This window comes from Trematosphaeria pertusa (assembly GCF_010094035.1).
Source record: "Trematosphaeria pertusa strain CBS 122368 unplaced genomic scaffold BU26scaffold_14, whole genome shotgun sequence".
In the NCBI taxonomy this organism is placed as follows: Eukaryota; Fungi; Ascomycota; class Dothideomycetes; order Pleosporales; family Trematosphaeriaceae; genus Trematosphaeria; species Trematosphaeria pertusa.
In genome coordinates, this window is record NW_022987225.1 from 1,178,466 (window position 1) to 1,188,235 (window position 9,770).

Sequence of the window (9,770 nt, forward strand, 5' to 3'; positions counted from 1 at the left end):
CGAACATTTCATCCACGCCAAACATTGCAGTGCGCGGAGCGGTGCTCCGTAAGAAAAGGCAAACCGGCTGGCTGCCAATTAGTTCGCACGCGATGCGATATCGATTACGCGTGTCTCTTTCCCCTCAGTCACTCTCACTCCCCAGGTCGACTGCAAGACATACACCCGAAATAGCAGTCTCCAGTCAACAACGAAAACACGGTCTGTCTGCCATTGCCTCCTGGCTTTTCTATGCGAACCCCACTCGTCTCCCGCCGTGAAAGTCCATCCACCCGCCCCTTCTCGCACCTCGACCCAGTCCCCGCAACCCAAGCGGGGCTTGAGGAGCCACGAAATCTCACCGGTGGGCCCCTTAGATTCGTTGAAATCGATCGTGAACGAGCTGGCGAGCGCCAGACCGGGCTCGCGTACTGCTGCCGAGTGGGAAGGTCTCCATGAACAGCGGTGATCATGCTCGGGTGAGGTTTGCGCGAATATGGCATGGGTTGGATATCCGCGTGCGTAGCCCTGAAAGCTCCAGCGGCAAGAGTTATGGGGCGTCCAGAAGACTTCGTTGGGGTCGTGTCGCCGCGCACGAAGTTCTAGCTGCGGTACGATTTCGAGCTGGACGACCTTCTTAGCGACTGCGCCGAACATGTACGAGACGTGTCGGCATGAGGTCCAGAGCGTGATTGGATCGACGTAGGATAGGGTCATGCTCCAAAGCTCGGTGGGCAGGTAGGGAAGCGGCAGCCTCGGGGTCTGGGCCTCCTCTTCTTGTGCGGAGTCTTGCCGATTCGTGGAAGACCGAGCATCCTCAGGGCGTTCCGCGTCGTCCGATGACTGCGATTGTCGGCGTCGGTGAATCCTTTGCAACTTCAAGCGATTCAGCGCATGGCTCAGCTTGACGATGAGGGTTGATGGCATGCTGGCTGATCACGGGGTTTTGGAAAGTGGCCGGGTGCGCTGGTGAGTGATTCTTTGAGTCTCGTCGACAGAGCTCGCAAAGTCTTAGAACTTTGGCAGTTATCGTTCGGCCCCTCCTCCGACCTATCGCTTAACGGCGGGTCACGCGGCCTGCTTACGGCTGGCATGCGACACATCCAGATCCCAACGGCCCTAGCCCTTCTTTATGCTACGCGATATTCACGAGTCTCGCCCTCGAATTTTGGATACGGGTAGTGCTGACGACGGTGATGTGTGCAGAGTTGTCCGGCATCTTTCGAATTCATGGCAGCACATGCAGGTATGCTTCGAGGGTCAGAATGCCAATATACTCCCAGACTGGCTAGCATTATGTTGATTATATACTATGTCTTCTATTCCAAGGTTTGCTACCAGAAGTCCTTGGATCGGCATTTCATCTCGATCTTCCCACGAACCATGACAAAACCATGACCCTCCATCGCCCACTCCCAACGAATTAGGAACATTCGATGCAAAACAACTCATACGGTAATAACCTTCACGCATCCCTGTGCAGCATCATAATCCACAGCAACTCTTCACGTTTATCTCCTCCGACGCAGGAGACCGAAATGAATTATGAAACCTTTACGGAATAAAATGGATGAGCTGGACCAACAACACAGAAACAGTAACGGGCGGGCGAAGAACGAAGATGACAAGAATAACAATCAGCAACACAAAGATTTCCGTCGCAATTTTGATAAGGGCCCTCCACGTCTCCCTTCTCTCTTTCTTCGCCTGCGCCTTGTCCCTCGCGACCCGACCGCATATCATGCCAAACCACTTAGAATTATACGCACGAAAAGCGATAATAATATCTACTTTGGAAACTAAAAGACTTTCGACTACCCCCAGAACACTGGGTTCCGAGCTTCTCATGGCGCTTCCCTCCAGCACGGCAAAGTCGAGGGACTATTTCAATTGCACGTAAACGAAATCAACCATCGCAACAGTTTGATCAAAAGATGAACAAACGTAGGTGTACGGGTATCATAAGGAATGACCTGGCAACATGCTGCTACGTGTCTTAGCAAGCTCTTTCTCTCTCTTTGCTCTAGCAGGCGAAGCGCGGATTCAAAGCGCCAGCTATCGACTTGATTAGCGACCTCAAGGCTCTTGATGAGAAGTCCATTTAATGCCGTGACATGATCTTCAAGGTACCGCCTCCCACGATAAGTACGGTCAACCAAGTCTTGACGGCTGGCTACGAGCACTAAGATGTGGCGATCGAGCGAGTGAGAGATTTCATCTTGCAAACAGATGCTTTGAACGCAGACGCACTGATAGCCAGCAAGTGAACCGCTGGATTTCAAGCAGGAGCGAGATGTGAGATCCACAGAGGCTCTTAATATTGACTCCAAGGGATGTCATAATAATCATGCGGGGAATTAAAACGACGCTGCATGCGTTGCAGCGCGACGACGTCTGCCCGAACCTCGAGTTGCCGCGTCAGATGGACTTTGCTATTGACGATCCGTCAACGTTGCTAGAGCTCAGTGCGACACCAACAGCCTCATCTCCATCGCATTTACATATGATGTTTCCCATACTCTCTACCACTAGTGAAGGGGCTTTCCGTCCCGCAGAGGCTAGAACCAGATTCATGCATTGATCAGCTCTAGCAAGGACCAGGCTATCCTGCTTCGTCTTTGTAGCCGCAATAATGCTCAGCTTCAATGGGGAAATGTAGGTTGAGCTTCTTCTGAAGATGAGCCAGCGCATTGTTCACGTCCATCGGCTCAATCTTAGCGAGGCTGACGAGCTGCCCGTCAGTGTGTAGGCTACTTCTCGGCGCCGAGAAGTCGTGAGAATGGACTCATTCGGCGATTGAGGTAGGAAGTCCCTGGGACGTCTCGTATTCTTTATAATAGAGGGAAGACACTCCAGGCGTTGTACAGCTAGTAGATGCCAACGAGGCGCAGAAAATCCGCTTTGGGGTTGTCCCAGGCTTCCGTCCTCCTCGCCTGGGCGGTGCTACGGTATCCCCCTGCTCGCGTGCCTGCATTCACCCTGGCCACCCCACATTGTCGGCGACATATCCCCGCACTCCCCGACGGCAGTCTAGGAACTTACGGGCGGAAGGCCAATCACGGGTCTTTGCTAGAAGCTCTCGTACGTCCAACGGGCCAACGAGCGCCGCGCGACACGCCAGCTCAGCGTACACCCGACGACGAATTCATCACCACTAGCACAGTCCAGTAAGGAACCTGTCATCCGATGCCGGGCGATCGATGTCCGCGCCGGCGCGTGTCGGCTAATTCGTATTGCGAGCTAGTGCCCTCGGTGCTCAACGTCCCCGAAGGCCGGTCCTGAAATCTTTAGCTACTTGCCATGCCCCCCAAGGATTTTCTGACCTTCAATTCAGCTACTTATTTTTCCTACTCAGCCTATACCATACCATAAGACCAAACCTACGAAGAAGCATGTAATTTAGAGTCACCGGATTTGGCGGCCCATGCACCAATTGCAGTGAAACAGTGAATATGCGCTCCGTCGTATACGTTCGCAAGTGAAGAGGCCGCTCCATCGCGAGTCTCACAGGCCCATGGCTCCTTCCTTGGCAGCAATGGCCCTGCATGGCACTATATAAAGTTGCCTTCACGCCTCCTCTTCGATTCTATCTGACAAGCATCGAGAAATAATCCTTTGCCTTCCACTCCCTTTTTGGCTGCATCTCATCGGTCCATACCATCATGACTGTATCTAGTGTCACCGCAAACAGCTCGCACGAATGCCAGCAGCAGAATGTCCGACAGGACTCCACACTCCCCATTACGCCAATGGTTCCTATGGACTCTTCTGTTAACACATGGACCCGCTTCATTACCACCTTCGAGGCTTCTGAGTTCACCAACTGGATCGATGAGAGTGTCTCTTGGAAATCGACTTGCTACATCGGCGATTGGTCTCCCCTTCTCAAGATGAGGGTCCGAGGTCCTGATGCCAAGGCATTCTTCGAATACTTGTCGACGAATCACTGGCCAAACTTCAAGCAATACCAGGCAAAGCACGCCGTTTTCTGCCGAGACGACGGAAAGGTCATGGGCGAGGGCGTCGTCATGATGCTTGGGCATGACGACTTTATCTTTACATCTGTTCCTGGAGTGACTTGGGCCCTTTATCAATTCCACCGTGGTAGTCGAAAATTTGACGTTACGGTGGACAATGTCTCCAGCGAATGGTACCTTTTCCAGGTTCAAGGCCCCAAGAGCTTGGATGTAATGGAGGCCGCAACGGGGTCTTCAATCACCGACTTGAAGTTTATGAATGCCAAGGAGATGTCCATCAACGGATCAAAGCTCTTATGTCTCCGACAAGGAGTATCTGGCGAACGAGGCTTCGAGCTCTGGGGTCCAGCTGAAGAAGCACAGACGGTGTACAAGGCTATTATGGCCTCTGGGACAAAGTTTGGCATTCGTCAGCTTGGTGGCCGTGCAAAGACGGTGAATCATGTATGTTGTATCGAGGCGAGTGTTGTTTGAGGCGACTAGAAACACTAAGACGCAAGCAGGTTGAGGGTGCATTTCCAACACCAAGATTGGATTTTCTCCCAGCGATTCATGGCGACGACCCCGAGCTCGGCAAGTACCACCAGTTCCTCCAAGGGGCCGGATTGCTTGGCGCCGGCTTCTTACACTTAGGAGCTGTTGGGAACTACAGCGCCCAACCTTCCGCCCACCATCGCACCCCGTTCGACCTGGGCTGGGGCTGGCTTGTCAACTTCGACCATGACTTCATCGGCAAAGAGGCACTCAGGTCCATAGCCAGTAACCCTCCCAACGCACTCGTCACCTTGGAATGGAATAGCGAGGATGTGATAGACGTCTACGCATCGCTCTTCTGCGACAATACTCTCGAGTTCATGGAGTTGCCGCGTAATGCGGGCGGCTTAGTGGGCGGGAGCAGTGTGTACGTCAACGGCTCGCTTGTTGGCTGCGCCGTGTCACGATGCTATAGCTACTGGTTCAAGAAAATGATCTCTCTCTGTATCATCGAGAAGGAACACTCCGCTCTCGGGACGGAAGTCGAGGTAAAATGGGGTCAGGAGGGCGGGCCACAGCGAATGATTCGCGCTGTAAGTGCGCTCCACATCCTTTTTCTTCCTGTTGATCAAGACTGACATACAACCAGATTGTCAAGCCAGCTCCTTACAAAGAAGATCAGCGCAAAAAACCACTGAGGTCATGAGAGCAGACAAGGCTTTTTGTTTAGCGGTCAATCTTGGTTCATTCGATACGGCCAGTTGCAGGCAGGCAAAATTCAAGAAATCCGCGATAATGCACTTTCCCGCCCTAATTCTCCCGGACCACAAACCACAAAGCCACCTCTACCTCCCCGGCCCCAACTCAAACGTCCCTCCATGCTGTCCATGCCGCGGATACCCCTGAACTTGCCCAGAATCGACTTCATACGCTTGCCCCTGCCTGGGATACTGATACCCCCACCGCCCTTGCCTACTCTCCTGGTAAGCCGGGTACTGATTGACCGGCGCCTGGTGCGCCCCATCCAGCTCTATGCCCTGCGAAGACACGGAATTAGTGATCTCGCCATCGCTGCCAAATTCGTGGCGGGGCGGCGGGGCCGAACCGGGAACCTCGGTGGTCGCGTTGGGGAAACTGGATGCGACAGGTGAGGCGGTATGCAGCGGAGGGGAGGCGTGCGGCGTGAACTCCTTCTTGGTTCCGTCGGCGCCGACTTCTTTGCGTGTGATCGTTGTTAGGGTGGGAGCCTTCTCTTCGATGGGGCTTACGTCGCCTTTGGTGCCTGCCAGTGCGACGGCGTTGTTCTGCTGCGGGATTCCCATGGGTGCAGCCTGCTGCAGTGGCGGCGGAGCATATGGGCCGTTTCCAGAGTAAGGGGTTGAAGACATTGGGGGCGGCTGCATGCCAGTCCCCGGTGGTGGGACAAAGGTTTGCGGTTGTGCTCTCCGGCGGCGGAATAGGAGGACGAGAATGAGAAGGGCAAGGAGTACGCAGGAGGTAGCGCCAATTCCTATGCCGACTTTTGCGCTGCTGCTGAGAGAGCTGGAGCTACCGCCGTTGCTGTCGCCGTTGAATTGGGAGGGGGCTTAGAGCGTTAGCAATAGGAAAACAATGATGGGAACGAGATGCGGACTGGATAATAAGGAGGAGGATCTGGATGCTGTCTGCGTTTGTGAACCTGATGGCGCCAGGAAGAGGTGTAAAGGTGTAATGTAGGGCTCACGAGAATGGGAGTAGGAGTGAGAAAGCATTCATATCGAAATACGTTCGGCGCCAAAAGAATAGTATTCTCACCATTAGTATTCGTCGCAGTCGGACCACTCGTTATCCCCGTCCGACTATTCAACGACATCCCGGTCGTGGTAGTGCCCGTCGCCGAAGGACTGCTCGATGTAGTGGTTGCCTCCGTAGTGCTCGGCAAAGTCATCCCCTCTGGACTATGCCCTTTATCTACGCAGTATTGCGATTGTATTCCACTAAGAGTGCTGTAATCGGTCGCTATATCCATGTTGGCGAATGTGCACGCTGCAGAAGCGCATCTCTCCAGGCTGGACATGCGCAGGTCGAGGTTTGCGTTCTTGCACCAGCATTTTGAGTTGTCGCAGCCCTGGAAGAGCGGTCAGCGCAACGGTTGAGACAAGGCTATCAAATGATGAAGGTAAATCCTTCGAGTGCATTGTGTACGGAGAGACAGGAGGAGCGCACGTACATTGAAATCGATATAATGATCGCAGTCGCGATAGCATGGTGCCATAGACGAGTAGCCTAGATAGTCATCGAAGGGGCTATATGCGCCATCAATGTAGGGGGTAGGCATGATAGGCAACTCGAAGGCCTCTGAGGGGTGTTTCTCAAAAGCCGCAGACAGGACGAAACCATCTCGGACAACGCGGCGCCCTTCCTCTTAAACCCACACCCATGCAACCGCCATGTGCCATGATAATTCCAAAACGTCCCCTGTTTCTAGCACCCAATAGAGAGCCTCTAATCTGCGCTGGTAATCTGCGCTGGGACGCGTGTGGAGAGCAGGACCTCTCGAATACGAGCCTCTTCCCGGGATAGGGTGACAGGCATCTTGTGGTAGGACTGGACCGAGCAAATGAACCCTGGACAAGAAGCCAAAAATAACAGCCTTGCTTCCCTCTTCGGAGAAAAGATTGAGAAAGCAAACGCTGTTGCGCCCGAGGCGGATATCCCACCATGTGCTGTACGAAGTGGCGCGTTGTGCAGCAGTTGTCATATAATTGGCTCCTTGCGGGTAGGGAAGGGTAGGGTCCCTTCTTTCAATTCATCTTACACCGGTATACGATTGAAGAGTTGAAGTGGCTTGCTTTGAAGACCGTTCCAAATCGGGAGTGGACTTGGCCTTGGTCAATTTTGCCAGTTCTGTCGAGGAAAAGCCCGTATTCACATTAATGAATGCTTGGCCTGACGCTTACCAACACCCCTCAACGGACATGCGAAGCCTCTCAGCGTTTTGGGATCAGCCTCTGTCCCATCTTTATTGGATAATGAGTACGGCTCTCGCATTCATGCCCAGACACGAGGCGACAAACCCGACGACGAAGGGTTATGGAACCAATCACGACGGCTGTGGCTGGTCGGTGTCGGGTTTGCCCGCTGACGTTTGGGGGCCAAAATCAGCAGAAATCAAACCGATGAGGCTGTGTCTGATCCTGTGAATAAGCGTTATTTTCGGAGCGAGAATGAACAGTGCATGTGATGGATGATAGATTGAATGAGATGATGTCCTCATCGAAGTACGCCTGTAGGAACTATGTTCGCTAAGGATCCCGGGGTATCGCATTGGGCGACAAAACACTCTTGTTTACCCAAACGCCGGGTTGAACGCGGGTCTAACCCGCCATTTTTCGAAGGAATCCGCTCTTTAATCATCCAGCTCAGGACAGAGCTCGTCGTTGGCGTCCACGTCTTTATCAATCATAATTCCCAGATTAATATCCTCAAGAAACGTTCTTTCTCTCAAGTCTTTAGGCAGATACTTCTGCTTTATCTTTTATCTACATAACGTACTTAATAAGCAAACCCTCTAGACAAGCAAACTCTCTAAAAATACTAAGTCTCTACTAAATACTACTATCTCTATTATAAAGCTCTCTATAAACGCCTAATTAATATAATAGCTTAACTTAGAGTTTTACCTAAGTTATATAATCTAGCCTAGCGTCTTAGTACTAGGCTCTCTATATATAGAGTCTCTTAGAGCCTTCTTAAGCTTCTTACCTTTAAATAGCTAAATTTAACCTAACGTACTTTATAAGCGAATAGCCTATAATATACTTTATTAGCGAACGCTCTATATTACTAAACACTCTACGATTTCTTAGCAAGAAAAATTAACGAAAATTAATAGGTTTTTCTTAAATAACTAAGCGAAACCTTAATACTTTTCTCTAAAAATATATATATATATTCTCTATAGTATATTATACCTTATATTAAAGTTATACTAAGATATATTACGTAATTAAAAAGCTATACGTATTTAACTAACTTTTAAGAAAAATCTAGTTTACTTCTAGTTAGTAGTATTATATCTCTATAATAATCTATAAAACTTATAGTATATAGTATTTATAACGTAATAAAGATTTTTAGAAAATTTCTATAGAGCTAGCTCTTCTAGATATAGCGTAATAAGAGATAAAAGTTATAATAGTCTAGCTTAGTATTTACTAGAGTTATATAACCTTATCTAAGTTATATAATCTTACCTAGCGTCTTAGCGCCTAGCTTTCTATAACGGTTCGACTCGGCTTTAACTCGGTGCTTTAGCCTAACTCGGCTCCGCCTAAGTTACATAACCCTGCCTAGCGCCTTAGCATAGGCACCCTGTGTATATAGAGAGCTCTCGAAGCATTCTTCTACTTCTTACCTTTAGATAGCTAAATTTAACCTAACCTACTCTACTCGTCGCTCTTATTCTTACAGCTCGTAGAGACTATGTTGCCTATAATTAACTTATCTAGCTAGGTGTTCTAGAGCGTACGTATAGTAGTAGAGACCGCGAAGCTAGCTCTTATACTTTCTATATATAGAGAGCTCTTAGAGTATTCTTCTACTTCTTACCTTTAGATAGCTAAATTTAACCTAACTTACTCTACTTATTACTCTTATTCTTATAGCTTATAGAGACTATATTACTTATAGTTAACTTATCTAGCTAGGTATTTTAGAGCTTAACGTATAGTAGTAGAGACTAGAAACTAGCTCTTATATTATTTAAAGGTTAATATCTTTTTAGCTAGAGATAGTAGTATAATATTAGACTAAACTAAGTAGCCTTATAAAAAGCGTTTACTAATAGCTATACTAAGAATTAGAGCTATAAGAGCTTAATTACTTACTCTAAGAATTAAAGCTATAAGAGCTCTAATTACTTACCTCTCTAGCGCTATATAAGACTACTAGTAGATCTAGTTAGTAGTAGAAAAGATACCTCTAGTAGTAAGCTAAAGAGAGCTATAAGAGCTCTACGTATAAAAGAACTTCTTTAGAACTTTTATATATAGAAATCTCTCTTCTTATTTTAAAAACTAATAATTCTCTACTTTACTAGTAGAGCTAATAACTAGCTACTACGCTAGCTATATGTTATAATTATAGAATTAGAAATAAGGTTAACTAGCTAGAATAGAGAAAATAGTAGACTAAGCCTAGAATTATAAGATAAGAGGTTACGTGTAGAGTTATAGAAATAATTAGAGTTACGTAACATAAATTAGATAGATTAGAGAGATTAGAACCTAATCTATAGATTAGAACCTAATCTAAGAGATCTATAGAAGCTAGGCCTTAGTACCTAATTTAGCTAAGATA

The 9,770-nt window shown here is 48.7% G+C and overlaps 3 protein-coding genes across 3 annotated transcripts; 1 reads left to right on the plus strand and 2 right to left on the minus strand.

Moving 5' to 3' along the window:
• Window positions 1–6: 6 nt before the first annotated feature.
• BU26DRAFT_522692 (uncharacterized protein) lies at window positions 7–916 on the minus strand. Its single transcript, XM_033829843.1, has one exon. The coding sequence runs from the start codon at window positions 904–906 to the stop codon at window positions 79–81; it is 828 nt and encodes a 275-aa protein (XP_033679993.1). The 5' UTR covers window positions 907–916; the 3' UTR covers window positions 7–78.
• Window positions 917–3,641: 2,725 nt separating this feature from the next.
• Window positions 3,642–5,136, plus strand: BU26DRAFT_608465 (glycine cleavage T protein; the record flags this gene model as incomplete). Its single annotated transcript, XM_033835846.1, has 3 exons — window positions 3,642–4,400; window positions 4,460–5,023; window positions 5,080–5,136. 3 exons carry the CDS (start codon window positions 3,642–3,644, stop codon window positions 5,134–5,136), a joined length of 1,380 nt encoding a protein of 459 aa, XP_033679994.1.
• Window positions 5,137–5,205: 69 nt separating this feature from the next.
• BU26DRAFT_90527 (uncharacterized protein) lies at window positions 5,206–6,080 on the minus strand. Its single transcript, XM_033836475.1, has one exon. It carries the CDS (start codon window positions 5,831–5,833, stop codon window positions 5,276–5,278), a length of 558 nt encoding a protein of 185 aa, XP_033679995.1. The 5' UTR covers window positions 5,834–6,080; the 3' UTR covers window positions 5,206–5,275.
• Between the last annotated feature and the right edge of the window lie 3,690 nt (window positions 6,081–9,770).